Source organism: Gorilla gorilla, chromosome 9 (assembly GCF_029281585.2).
Source record: "Gorilla gorilla gorilla isolate KB3781 chromosome 9, NHGRI_mGorGor1-v2.1_pri, whole genome shotgun sequence".
Lineage (NCBI taxonomy): Eukaryota > Metazoa > Chordata > Mammalia > Primates > Hominidae > Gorilla > Gorilla gorilla.
This window is the reverse complement of record NC_073233.2, coordinates 118588244-118603336: the sequence shown is the minus strand read 5'-3', so window position 1 is coordinate 118603336 and position 15093 is coordinate 118588244. Positions and strand designations below refer to the sequence as shown.

Here is a 15093-nt window from a genome sequence, read left to right as displayed (position 1 = left end):
ATGAGGCTAAGCCTCTGACCAGCAAGCAAGCTGTTCGTGGACTAAGGAGGAGGGTTTGGGGTCGTATTTAGTTTTATGTCACATGAAAATGAGTGCAACACAATTTATGATGCTCTCCAGTTATAAGGAACAAAAAGAAGACTGTACCATCAAGTCTTAGTAGTTAAGAACATGGGCTTTGGTGTCCTGGGTCTGAATCTGGCTCTTTTGCTCAGTAGCTATATGATCTTTGACAAGTGGCTTAATATCTGTAAGTACATGGCTCTTCATTTGTATACTGGGCTTAAAAATACAAGCCATTAGAGTTGTTTTTGAAGACGATGGTAGTGTATAAAGTACTTAGAACAGTGTTTAACTGCCAAATTTATATCTCCCTATCCTTCAAAGTTAAATACCAATGAGTGGCAGCTATTATTAATACTGTAACACTGTTGATATTGTAAGCATATACGTTTTGAACCCAATCAGATCTGAATTCAAATCTTGGCTCTGCCACTTATTGATTGCGTGACTTCAGAAAGTCACTTAGCTTCTCTGAACCTCATCTTCATATTTCAAATGAGCATAATAATACCTACCTTTTTGGTAACAATGAAGTATGTAAGGTATACCTAACACATGGCAGGCACTCATCAAATGCCAGTCTGCTGTCTACCACTTTCCCTGGAAAATCATGTCCAGATTTTCACCATGGAATCCAAGGTCCTTCACAGTGTGACCCCAAGCTCTTTTTCCAGCCCTCGCTCCAAACACCCTCTCTCTTATACTCCCTTTTCTCCTTTCTTCCTCCTCTGTGTTCCCTAACTCCAGCCTATAAACTTCCTCTCTTATAAATGGGATTATGTATTTTGAGGAAATAGCCCCTTTTGATATTCCAATAAAAGAAAGAGAAAGAGAGCTCCACATTTGGTCCTGAGAATTACTTAAGGTCAAAAGCTCTCTTATCTCAAGGCTCGTAGTCATCCCTGAGAGCTGAGCCATTGGTGCCCTCAAATGACAAAAAGTCACAAGGCTTTCTGTGTGTCACTTAGACTGGTTAGAGAAGCATCTAGGCTCTACACAGCTGTCTTCGTACTCTGCAGAATTGAGGGTCGAGGAAGAAGCTTGAGTGCAGGTCAGGGATAGGCAAGAATTCATGTCTGAGATGCAGGCAGGAAGATCTGATAGGACCTTTTGTGAGTCTGGATTGAGTACTGAGAGTAATGGAGAGCCACTGAAGGTTTCCAGGAGCACACAGACGTGCTCAGACTGGTGTTTGAGGAAGATGGAATATGTGTTATTGCTTAGAGGAAGGCAAGGGTATAAGCAAGGAGACTTTTTGTTATTATTGTCATTTAACCATTTTTAAATGTACAGTTTATTGGCATTAATTACTCACAATGTTGTGCAGCCATCACCACCATCCATTTCCAAAACTCTTTTCTCACCCCAAACAGAATCTCTGTAATCATTAAGCAATAACTTACCCCTCTCTCCCCCAGCTCCTAGTAAACTCTTACCTACTTCCTATCTCTATAAATTTGCCTATTCTCTAGAATATGAAATATCTATATTTCATATGAATGGAATCACACAATATTTGTCCTTTGTATCTGGCTTATTTTACTTAGCATGTTTTCAAGGGTCACTGATATTGTAGCATGTATCAAAGCTCCATTCCTATTTAAAGCTGAATATATTCCATCATATGTATATACCACATTTCATTTATCCATTCATCTGTTGATGAACAGTTGGGTTGTCTCCACATTTTGGCTATTGTGAATAATGATGCAATGAATGCTGGCATACAAGTATCTGTTTGAGACTTTGTTTTTTACTCTTTGAGGTATATACCTAGCACTTGAGTGGAACTTCTGGGTTATAAGGTAATTCTGTGTTTATCTTTTTATGAATCACCAAAGTGCACCATTTTTTATTCCCCCAAGGAATACACAGAGGGGGAAGAAAACTCTTTAGGAAAAAAAATCGAGTACAGAAATTTTCTGTGGGTATGGCTGCAAATAAAAATGAAGGGAAAGATCTCAGGTGTACAAAATAAGAGTAAAGAGAACTTGGTGGTCAATTGTGTGGTCAAATGAGAGTGACTGGGCTGCAGTGGGGTGAGAGGCTGTGGAATAGGTTTGAAGATAAAGCAAAATCTGTCATTTTCACAAGGTTTTAAGCTTCAGCTACTGAGGAAGATGATGGTGGAAGTTACAGAGAACTGGTAAGGGTCGGTGAAGGAGATAAGGAGTTAATATTAATTCAGCCTTAGACCTATTGGAGTTTGACGTGTTTACAAGGCATACGTTATTTGTCTGTTTTCACACTGCTAATAAAGACATATCCAATACTGGATAATTTATAAAGAAAAAGAGGTTTGATGGACTCACAGTTCCACATGGTTGAGGAGGCCTCACAATCATGGTAGAAGGCAAAGGAGCAACAAAGGCATGTCTTACATGGTGGCAGGCAAGAGAGCGTGTGTAGGGAAACTGCCCTTTAGGAAACCATCGGATCTCATGAGACTTATTCACTATCTTGAGAACAGCATGGGAAAAACCTGCCCCTATGATTAAACTACTTCCCACTGGGTCCTTCCCACAACAGGTGGGGATTATGGGAGCTACAATTCAAGATGAGATTTGGGTGGGGACACACCCAAATCATATCAGCATATAAGTGAGTCAGTTTGGGTGATCAGTAGGGAGGTTTGGGAGGTAGTCAGGGAAGTAATTAAAAAGGACTCAGTTGGTATTACATGCAAGGAATGAGGGCAAAATCACAGAGGGTTCCAAGGGCACCAGGAAGAGTGAGGGTGAATCCCTGAGTGTTTCAGGGCTGGAAGAAAAAAGAAATAAGACCACAAAATTATTTGAGAAGGAAACCAGAAGAAAGACATGTTAGTGATTTTTCAGGAGTGAGGAAGAACCCAGGCCATGGTCTTCCCCATCAACTGCTCTCTCACCACCATTCTCAACTCTCTTGCATTATTCTTCTTCATCACGCTCAGCTGGCATACCTTCTCCTTGAATGAATCCTTGAAGAGAAACCATAGGCTGTGTAGGCAGTCCATTATAAATTCATGGCTTCATACTTCAGCTGAGCCCTCAATACAAACTTATCCTTGCTTATTCTCATTCTTCAGTGTCTGTTTAGAACATTCAACTCTCCTCCAACCCTTAGATTCGCCCTGCTGCCCAATATCAGCAGAATTCACTGATTCACAAACGGAACACACATGTTTTGAGTTCCTAGCCTCAAACTGTATTCAGTGCCTATTTTACAGAGAAAATAGAACACATCAGAAGAGCTTTCTGTCTTAGCACTCGTTCTTTCCTGCTTTCCTATTATGATAATGAAAGCACTGCTCTTGCTCTGATCTAGGCTAACTCCTCTATCTTTGCCCTAGAGGTCCCATTCCCATCCCATTGGTCCCAGTGTCTTCAGCTTCTGGGTCACCCCTAATGTCTTCCCATCACTATTTAAATATACTCATGTCTACAGTTACACCCATATGGCTTCCCTCCAAACTCCTATCCTCTTCAGCTCTCTCTCCTCCCTGTCCCAATCATACTTCCCAAGAGAGTTGTGCACATTCACTGTCTTCACTTCTTCCTCTCTTCTAAATCCCTGGTCCATTCATTTCACTCAAGCCTTTCCAGATAAACTCATCAATGACCTGCTGGTTGATAAATTCAGTAGATATTTTTCGGTCATCTTTCTTGACGTTACTGATCACTTTCTTCTTCTAGAAACACACTTCCTTCTGGCTTTGTTTTCCAAGTGAAGACTAAAATCTTGCCTCACTCTTAACAGATCTGCCCTCTAATTTAGTAATAAAATAGATCCCATCTTCCTCTGATAGCTCCTGCCCTTTCTCATATTCATTCTGGGCCAAGCTTCTTGAAAGAGTAGTCTCAACTTTCTCTCTTCTCATTATACTTTAGTCTTTACCAGCTTACTCTCTTGCAGCAGAAGATATTGTCGACCGTTTCTGTTCTTGAAAAACTCTATTACTTTGGCTTACTTTTTTTACAAAAGCACCCACTTTGTGTTTCTCATTCCCTGGCCTCTTCTCTATGTCTCTTGCCACTTTTTCACCTTCCATTGCCTTATTTGTTTGTAGTTTCCCAGAACTAGGGACAGTGATGACTATGAGAGTGCATTTCCCTTAGGGTTGTTTTGAGCATTTAATGAAATAACACAGCTATGAGTCAGTTTTAGCTGACTGGCTCCTCGGAGAAGTTGAGTTTAATGTTGTTAATTTCTTGATTTTTTTTTCAAGAGAACCCAGAATTCTATTTGAAATATTTTGATTTTTAAGGTTAGTAATAAGTTTGAAAAGAAAGTGCATATGTTGAAAAACAAGCCAGAATTCGCCCAGATGGCCATCAGTTTGCAATCACTCATGTAGGGTATTTAGATAGCAGTCACTGATTCTTGTGTGCATCTTGGGGTTTGCAAGGACTATTTCTGGGGATTCATCTTGACTGTACCCCAAGCACCTGGCACGGTATCCTGCACATAAATATACATTGAATGAACGAGTTTCATGAACATCTTTTTTATTTTTTAATTAACAAACAGGGTCTCACTATGTCACTCAGGCTCAAGTGCAGTGGCACAATCATAGTTCACTGTAACCTTAAATTCCTTGGCTCAAGTGATCCTCCTGCCTCAGCCTCCTGAGTAGCTGGGACTACAGGCATGTGCCACCACACCCCACTATTTTTTTTTCCTTTTTGTAGAGACAGGGTCTTGAACTTCTGGCCTCACACAATTCTCCCTCCTCAACCTCCTAAAGTGCTGAGATTATAGGCATGAGTCACTGTACCTGGCCCAAACATTTCCTTTTATAGTTAAATTTCTTCACTGTTATTTAATCTAATGGTTGGCAAAACCTTTTGGTTTCATTCTTAGTTTCTCCTAAAGGTCTGCTATTGGCATTTCCCAGCTGTTAAGTGTTGCTATTCCTAGTAGTTTGCTTTAAGATTTGTTTCGAAATATTCTGGATACTTTCTGCTTTTGTCAGACATAGGTCATCACACTCCCTTAACTGTCTTATCATTTTTGTTTTCTGGCACCACCCTTTTCTACAACATAACATTCCTAGTGCATGGAAAATAGTTTCACAGTCTAATGAATAGTCCAGAATTGTTTCTTTCCCATCAGAGTATCTTCCTTAAACTGTACAGCATAATAATGGAGATGAAGATGGTTGTTTCTAATAATGCATCCATTCTTTCAAAGGTAAGACACTGAAAAAAAATTCATTGAGAGCATACTTGTGTGCCTGGCATAAAGAAGAAAAGACAAAATATGATCTTGTATTTCAAGGCAAGTAAAACAGATGGTAATGGTATAATGTAATATGTGTTATAAAGACAAAGAAATACACACAGGAGAGGCAGTTGGCCACGTGGCTAAGAACACAGGTTCTGAAGTAGACTTCCCATGTTCTAAGCTCGGCAAGACTACTTACTAGCTGTTTGAGCATATTACTTAATATCCTTGTGGCTTGGTTTTCTCATCTATAAAATGGGGTAGTAAAAGAAGCTACCTCATAGATTATAAAGATATAACTAAATTAATGTGTGTAAAATGCTTAGAACAGTGTCTGGCATTAAGTAAGCACTCAATAAATGTTACCTGTTACCTACAGGTACTCACTGGCATTAAGTAAGCAATCAATAAATGTTACCTACAGTGGATGCCCCATGTGTATGGTTGGTGTGTGGAGGTAGCTAGATAAGGAGAAATAAAGTCAGGAAGATTTTTCTAAGGTAATTATTGATTCAAATCTGGGAGATTTATTTCCTCAACAAATATTTACTGGGCATTTACTATGCACCAAGTATTAGATATTTAAGTGTAAAGTAATAGGGGTTGGAAATATAGAAGGAAAACTTCCCATGCAATGCAAACAGCAGGTTCAAAGTCACAAAGATGTGAGAAGGCAAGGCGAGTTCTTGGAAGGTGACTTCTTGGCGAATTCAATGTGACAGGGAATAGGGTGAGAGTTGAAGAGGAGCAATAAATGACAAGAGAAATAAGTGGAGGCAAGGATGTCTGTTTATAGGCAGTCTTGCATATCATACTATGGCATTTGAAATTTATTCTGTAAACACAAGGAGCCAAAGAAGGGTTTAATCAGGGGAGTGATGTGATCAAATTTGTGTTCTTAAAACACGATTCTGGTGATAGTATTAATCTGAGCAAAGTCAGTTTTCTTTAGGTATGGGACAGTTTTCTATGCAAACCAAAACTAATGGGTTTTGAAGTAAAAGCACTTAAAAATTAAGAAGAGTGAGTTTTCCAAATCTGCAGTAAAATACTACTTTGATTTGGAACATGTAGTACTGATCACAGAAAGAAACCTGTGCAAAAAAGAAGATCACAAAAAGAAACATGGGACACTCTGAGTGAAACAACCAAGTCTACCAGTCTGGCCCTTCTAAGATCTATCTCATAACCCTTGTATGCCTCATTAATTCCCTTAGCAAACGAACATTTATTGCACCAGACACTGCTTCAAGCACTTGGTATACAACAAAGAACAACAACAACAACAACAACAAAAGCCCACAAAAGATTCCTGCCCTCTGGAAGCTTGCATTTCTCTGAGATATACATAATAAACACTAAACATACTAAGTAAATTACATGATATATTAGAAGGAGATAAGTGTTATCGAAATAAAACAGAGTAAGGAAAATTGGGAGCGTGCATTTATGATAGGAACCAAAAGAGGCTAACGAGTTGTAAGTGGATGATTTCAGCAAGGAATGAAAGGAACTGCAAAGCCCTCTGCGTGTAGAATTCATGACAAACTCTATGGTGGAGGCAAAGTCCTGTCGCTGCACATGGGTCTCAGCTGCAAAAAGAGAGTAGCCATGAAAAACTGTGTGTGTGTATGCACACATACATAAACACAATAATAGATGATTTACAAATCATATATATGATTTATACGCGTATGTGATTTATACGTGTGTGTGATTTATAAAGCCTATGTAAGCCTACTTTAAACAATGTGAGGTGGACAAGGCTTAAAACGGGCTGGAACATTTTCCCCCTATTATTTCCACAATAAACCATTCCTGGGCATGGTGGTGATGTGTGCGCGCGCGCGTGTGTGTTGGACAGCATCCCTTCCTTGGAACAGAGCCGGCCAGAGCTCTATTCTTCTACAACCTGTCCTAATAGCAGCCTAACCTGGCAGGAACCTCGATTTTTTTCTTCTTACCACAAAAGCAAACCAAACCCCTTCCACAACCTAATATCATAGTGTGGTGTCCTTCCTCACTAATCCGCCACTGCTTCTCTAGTCCTGACTCCAAGGGAAGAATGCCATCTACCGAATCATCCGTACCAGTCAACCAGCCCCGCAAAGTGCAGCAACACTCAGCTCAACGCGGGTCAGCTCCAAATCCTCTCCCTCTGATTATTCTTTGGCCTTTAAAATATTTTTGCCACTATTTGGGCTGACAGGAAGTTATGCTCTCGGCGCAGATATCTGATAAACACTTCCACATATTGTAGCCTTCTCAATAGCTTAGCCAAATTTCGGCGTCCTCGCTCTGTCTGCATTTTCCTTCATTGCGCTTTCACGTTTGGAATGCCCCCGTCTCTGCAGCCTGCAGACAGCGGAAACCGCGGGTGCAAATGTGCAGGGGCCGCTGACATGACCGGCTGCAGAAGCCCACTCAGGGTTACCCGAACAGGCTAGCGTTCGGGATTGCACAAGAGGTCAGGCGATGCTGTGGGCTTCCAAATTTGTACAGCTGCGACACTCTGCGACGTGCCACCCTATCCCCAGTGGAGTGGGGTGGGGTGGGGGATTCCCTCCGCAGTCCGCTGAAAGCGAGGCAGGAATCACTGCAACTCCTCTGCTCAGGCTGAGGTCGCCACCGCTCCGCGGATGCACGCGCTGCAGGGGCGCCTTCCGCCGCGGGCACGGCGCGGGAAGGGATGGGGTCTGGTGGGAGTGGGCAGGTGGCGGGAGAGGCGCGTGTCCGTGCACTAGAGGCCCCCGTGCGTGACACAGGCCGATGAGCTCCTGCGGGCTGCACCCACGCGGAGTCACAGACCGAAAAGGTCAGCCGGTAGCCAGTGTGCTAACATATATAGAGAGACGCCCGCCAGGCGCGCCGCAGGCTGGGACCAGGCTAGGAGGGCCCAGGCTGGAGGAGGGCTGAGGAGGGCTGCGGGGGCGGGCCCCGGCGCAGGGCGCCCGGAGCGGAGAGGGCGGGCCCGAGGCGGGGCGGGCCGCGGCGCTGACGGGCTGTCGCGGCTGCACTCGCCTCCAGCCCGCGGTGCCGAGCGCAGGCGGAGGTACATGGCCCCGACGGGAGGCGCGCGGAGAGCACCCGGAGCTCGGCTCCTTGCCTGAGCACGGCAGCCGCGCCTCGGCCCGCGCGTCCTCGCCCCTCCGGCCGGCAGCCCGCGGACATGATCGTGTAGCCTCCTCCTGGGCTGGGATTTGTTTGAAGATTTTCTTCATGGAAGCGATGTCCCCCCAGCAGGAGACTCTAGGGGGACAGCCGGGGCGCTCCTCTTCCCTGACAGGAGTGTCTCGGCTCGCGGGAGGCAGCGGCACCAAGAAGGTGAGGACACTGAGCGGGGGCCCGTGCCCTCCGCCGCCGCAGCCCCCACTGCCGGCGCGCGCCCTCCGCGCCCGCCACAGCAGCGCGCTAGGCGGCCGCCGCGGGAATTTGACGCTCGAGGCTCGCGGCCCCTAATGAGAGTCCCAGAACACTTCCCGCCCTTGACGGCCGGCGGCAGCGCCGCCGCCTCCCGCAGAGCGCCCGCTTCTCCGTTTCTAGAGCCTTAGTCTCTCCCCGAGCGACCCCGCAGCCGCCCTCCCGTCTCCATCCGCCGCCGGTTCTGCAGCCCGGCTCCTCCCTCAGTCGAGGCGCGCGGGCTGGAGTGGGCGATCGCCTTTCCCCGACCCCTCGCCGTGCCCCTGGGCCCCCCGAAGTGGCCTGGGCGAGCACTGACTGCCCTTTGGCGGTGTCAGCCCCGAAGTCAGGGCCGGCGATGTCTGCCCGGGAGCGGCAGCCGGCGCTGAAGAAGGTAGGCAACGGGGCTGCGGCGCTGGTGGGCTCGGCCCCCTCACCTGCCCGCCGAGGCGCGGCTGCTCCATGGCAGTTTTCGGGGGGCAGATATGGGGAGTACTGCCCCCACACTAGGGTCCTGGATGATTCCGGGTCTCCCAGGTGGGGGTCACAGTTTGAGGGGCGACTGTGGATGATAACGCTCGACACTACGGGGACATGTAGGTTCGGCTGGGCCTAGAACCGAGCAGGGTGGGGGCGGGTGGGCTGTGGTTGGGGGTCCTGAGGGCTGAGGTGGGGGACCTTCTCCCTGCACTGGTCCCCTGGCCCCTGGGACTCTGGCCGGGCTGGATAGGGATCCGGGTGTCGGTGTGGGCGTGGGGGCAGCGCGTGTTCCCTGTCAAAGCTGGGAGAGGGATGCAGGTGACAACTTGTAGCGTTCCATTCCGATAAACACGGCCGCTGTGCTGCGGGAGGATTCCGATCCGGGTCAGGTTTCGCTGGAACGGTTCCCTGAGCAAGTGCACGTGGGCCGCGGGCTGCCGGCCTCTGCCGTTTCGCTCCCTGAGGAATTGATTTGGGTGTTTCTAGCCCTGTCTGCCTGTCCCCCGCCTCCCCACCCCCGCTTCCAGCATAAGACGTTCCGATATTTTGCCTTTTTTTTTTTTTTCCTTGTCTTAGTGGTGCCCTTCCAGCTTTTCTGGAAACAAGTTGCGATTAGAGGCACCTTCTAGCTTTTCCTTAAGAAATATCTTAAGGGATTGCATTTGTTTCATTAGAGACTTAAAGGGGTTACGCAGGTTCCCTGCTTGTCTTGATTTTACTGCCTTTCATAAATCTTCCCACCAGGATCTTAGGTTGGCTAGAGGTCAGTTGAAGAGAGGTGATCGGTGTGCCGAGTATAGAAATGTGTGGGAGTTCCCAAGGACCTTGACCGTGTCACGGAGCCATCTAGGGGTGTCCGTGAACTTGATGATGTATGGACTGTAGTGCCGGCTCAGCCTTTGATGTATTGAGGCTGCGGTTTGTCCTTGTCGCTTTTCCCCTTCGGAGACGGAGGGAGTGTGTGTGTGTGTGTAGTCAAGTCTTCCCAAATAAAACGTGAATTTATCAGGCTAGCCCTACATTTACTGACATAAATTTTAAAACTTAAAGCATTTTATTTTTGTAAACGTAAGGAATTGGAAGAAAATCAAAGATTTATTTTTCTGAACAGTTTTTTCTTTTTTTTTTTTTTTTACTAAGGGTATAACATTGCCAAAGGGAGGAAATATTAAAGAGGAGCTTTATTATCATTTATCAAGTAATACTTGTCCAGTAAATGAAGGGTTGCTTCGCTCTTTTCCCACATTCTTTTTACTTACCATAGCCACCGTCCTTAAGATGCTGTCGTTTGTTATGAAACTTAACAGGTTCACACATTAACAAACCAGTACCTACCTTTCCAACATCGTTGGGAAGATTAAATGTGAAATTCAGTGAATAATGACATATAATAGACATTTAATAAATGTTAGCACTTACTGTTTGCAATATCCCTATATCTGTAATTCATACCTTTGTGTCCCAGTTGTTCAAGCCAAAAATCTAGGATTCGTTTTCAACTCATTTCCTCTCTCTGCACCAACCGATCCATCAGGGAAGCTACTGTCAATCCGAACGTGTCTTGAATTTCTCCACTTCATCTCCACTGTTGCCAGTGTAGTCCAAGCCAAGCCGCCATCTCTCACTTGTACTTTTGCAGAAATGTCTTAACTTGCCTAACACCTTTCTTGCCCTTCTTTGATCCAGTCACCACTTAGCACCAGAATAATCTTTTAAAATGTAAATTAATCATGTTGCTTACCTGCTTAAAGTCCTGCAGTGGCTTTTCATCCATTTATAATAAAATTCAGACCCCTTTTTCTTGGCCCTGTCTACTTCTGCCACCTCATCTATGCATCCCCCCCCCCCTTGTTTGTGTATTCTCCAACCACATGGGCCTTCTTCCTCTTCATATTTCAAGTCATCAAATTCATTCTTATTTTGAGGCCTTGATGGTGTTTCTCTGTGCTTCAGCCCCAGGTCTTTGCAGTCTTGACTTTCATGTTATTGTCAGATCGTAGGTTCTAGCAGAGGCCTGCCATTGACTACCTAAGTGGAAGTGCTCCTCAGTCATTCTCTATACCTTCTGCTTTATTGTCATCTTAGCATTCATCCTGGCCTGATATTTTCTTATTTACTTGCTTGTTATCTGTTACCCACATCCGTCACCAGATTGAAAACTATGATAATAGGGACCTTATCTGTATTGCTTAAGGCTGCCTCTCCAGCACCTAGAATAGTGTCTGCTATATATTAGATTTTCCGTAAATATTAGTTGGGTTATATACAGCAGTGAACAGGACAGATATGGCCCCGTCCTCAGAATTTATGGCTCAGAGCAGGGTCAGCAAACCTTTATTTAAAGGACCAGATACTAAATATTTAAGGTTTATAGGCCCTTTGTTACAGGCTACTCAGTTCTGCCATTATAGTGCTAAAGCAGCCATAGACAATGAAGAAATGAATGAGCATAGCTGTGTTGTAATAAAACTTCGTTTAGAGAAACAAGTGGTGAGTCTCTGTGGTGTAGTTTCCTCTCTCCTAATTAGGGGAGAGTAGTGCCACTGAGTGGTACATTGTATAATGATGGAACTCCTTTATCTACAGTGTCCGTTCAGTAGCCACTAGCTACATGTAGCTATTGAGCTCTTGAAATGTGGCTGGCATGACTGAGAAACTAAACATTTTTTTAACAGCTTCATTGAAGTATAATTGATATAGAATAAACTGCACATATTTAAAGTATATAAATTTAATAGTTTTGACATATATATACGCTTGTGAAACCATCTCCACAGTTTAGCTAAGGAATATATTCGTCATCCCCCAAAGTTTCCTCATGTCCTTTTCTAATTCCTTAATTCCCTCCCCATTCCCAGGCAACCACTAATCTGTTTTCTGTCACTGTAGGTTAATTCACATTTCCAAAGATTTTTTGTAAATGTAATCATACTTTATATTCTTTTTTTGTCTGGCTTGTTTCATTCAATACAATTACTTTGAGGTTTATCCATGGTTTTGCGTGTATCGATAGTTCATTTCATTGCTGAGCAGCATTCCATCATGTGACTAGACTACAATTTATTTATCCATTCATCTGTTGATGGGCATTTGGATTATCTCCAGTTTTAGGCTATCACAAATAAAACTGCTGTGAACATTCATGTATAAGTCTTTGCATGGACTTCATTTTGGGGGAGTAAATACTTAGGTGTGGAATAGCTGGGTCATATTTTAGGTATATATTAAACTTTTTAAGAATCTGTCCAATTGTTTTTGTCCAAAGTGGTTTTATATTCCCCCTGGCAGTGCATATGAGTCCACCTACTCCAAATTTTCACCAGTACTTATTATTATCTGCCTTTTTGATTACAGTCATCTTAATGGATGTAAAGTGGTATCTAATGGTTTTGATTTGCATTTCCTCAGTGATTAGTGATGTTGAGCATCTTTTCACGTGCTTATTTTTCATCCATATGTTATCTTTGGTGAAGTGTCTAAATATTTTGCCCAATTTTAATTGTGTTTTCTCCCAGTCTGTGACTTGTCTTTTTACTTTCTTAAGAGTATCTTTCAAAAGAACGGAAGTTCTTATTTTTGGTGAAATACAATTTGTCATTTTTTTTTCTGTAAGCTTCTTAATTATAATCAACTTGAATTTAAATCTAAAGAGCCACATGTGTCTAGTGGCTACTGTATTGGACAGCATGGGTCAGAGGAAGAGACAAAAAAACAAACAAAAAAAATGAATAAATGGTGATAACTGTTATTAAAGGAACAAACATAACCCCAAATTAGACAAATGTGGTTGTTGAGTTAGATCATTCTGCATTAGGGTGTTCAGGGAAGGCCTTTTTTAAGTGTCCCTTAACTCTCTTATGGCTTAAAAAGACCATGCTATAAAAAGAAGTGGGAGCATTAAGTTCAAAGGTCCTGAGGTAGGTATGTTTGAGGAGCTAGCATGTAGATGCTGTAAATGAAGTCAGTCTCTTTATTTTATAGCCACATTTATTATTTTAATCTCAAGCAGAATTGCCTAGCTAGATCACTCACTTTTACTCACTAGTCAGAGGATTTCATTGTTTCCAAAAATCAAATCCACTCTCAGAAGACAAAGATTTTTCCATCACTGAGGCACTTCCAAAGAATATACAATAAATTTGTACAGTAATTCCTAAAAATTGAATTCTAAAATGTAATAGCATATAGATAAAGCATAGATAATACTTTAAGTTATTCTGGAATAATACATCCTTGAGGATATCCACATTTTCACGGAATAGTTTTAATGAAGTGGAAGCACATATTAGAATCATTTTAGTTAGGAATGATTTGTATCAGACTCAAATACTCTGACCTTTTGGTTTCATATGCTAATTGAAAAATCTTTAAATAGGATGAGTGTTGGAATGGGGGAAAAGAGACTTATAGGCCCAGAAAGCCAGGCAAGGGAAAATAATTTTAAAATAGCTCTAACATTTTTAAATGTAGCAGCTGCTGTTGTAAACTTCATTCTGCCTTTCCTTTCTAATTCTCTGGGTCCAAATCTGTTTATAACACCTCATGGTAGAACACCCCCAAGGGCTAACTTGGACCATGTGTGTGTCTTATACTGGGGCTTGAATTTAACATCTTAGTGAGTAAGCTTTAGTTTTACTCTTCAATACTGAGAAAAATATTATGCCCATAGTTAAACTAGTATCCTGCTCAATTCTTATCTGGTGTTACTCACAAAATGAATGGCATGAAATCAGATATGTGAGATTGTGTTGGCAGGGAGGGTCCTAGAATTATTAAAATAAAATTAGATTAATCAGGAATGGCCTCTGTTATCCCTCATGTGACCTCTGAACTTCTGATTGGGCTTTGTTTCTTTGTATGCAAAATGGGGTAATGACCCCTATCCTGCACATCTCACAAGGTTGGTATTTATGGGTCATGAAAGGTAAATGGAAACACTTTGCAAAAGTGCGGGAGTTATTAGTATATCTTGCCATGTGAGAGTAGGTGTAAAGCAACAAAAGGAGTTTGAGTTTAAAAAATGTAACATCAGAACATGTACATGCATATGAATGCATACCATCCTTTAAAGCAGTCATCATTGGAAGCCATAAATATCAAATATCATGAGGAGGAACTTGAATAAAAATACAAGGGTTGGCTATAACTTATAGAAGAATAAAGAAAATTTAAAAACCTCTTTAAGTGAATGCTTAACTATATTCAAAACACATCAATTATATGAGGTAGGTGTTAATTTTTTCCTAAAGAAGGAACCGAACCATGTCAAGGCTACAGTGTAGTAAGTGGCAAAACTGGAATTTGAATCCAGTTCTTCCAACTCCATTTCTCTTTTCAACGAGACTATCACTGCATTTGTTATTGTTTGTAACATAAGATACAGGGGAGAGTAGGTTTAAATTATATATATCCAGCTGAGAAAAGTACAGTTGAAGGTCTTTTGTCAATTGAAAAAAAGAGTATACATTCTTTGGAGAGTGGCATTTCTACCCTCTCTGTCTACCATTGAATGTTATGTTCACTGCTACCATTAGGTAAATATTAGGTAAACATTGACTTATAGTGACAATCAATGACACAATCACTGGTCTAATTACTTTGGTGATTTTTATGCCTTGGTGTCTGACATTTTCAGATGTTTTGTATAAGGCAGATGTACTTCAAGAGCTCTTAGCCAGGCCTAATCTCTATGCTGATACCTCAGCCTTGCTTGCTATTGGAAAGCTTGGCGTATTCTCCAGACAAACTCAGAAGAGTATATTTCAAAGTTATGTGTGGGTGCACTGAATCCTAAGCCTCAGATGATTCCACTGGAAAATCATGTGGAAACCCAGTTGAAACTCTCTCAACTCAGTTAACTTTTATATCACTGCTCCACTGAGTCTGGAGGAAAAAACTTTGTGTCCATAGTTATGCTCACTTAAAATGTGATTACATAGTGCATTT

The 15093-nt window shown here is 42.8% G+C and overlaps 1 protein-coding gene across 2 annotated transcripts in view; it reads left to right on the top strand.

Moving 5' to 3' along the window:
* Positions 1–8241: 8241 nt before the first annotated feature.
* ARHGAP20 (Rho GTPase activating protein 20) overlaps positions 8242–15093 on the top strand; it is a 141706-nt gene continuing 134854 nt past the window's right edge. Inside the window, exon 1 of one of the 2 annotated variants that reach the window (XM_055355482.2) lies at positions 8242–9061. In XM_055355482.2, coding sequence (XP_055211457.1) covers positions 9026–9061 — 36 coding nt within the window. In that variant the 5' untranslated portion in view covers positions 8242–9025. The remainder of the gene's footprint in view (positions 9062–15093) is intronic. The other variant, XM_031016469.3, reaches the window with a different exon arrangement.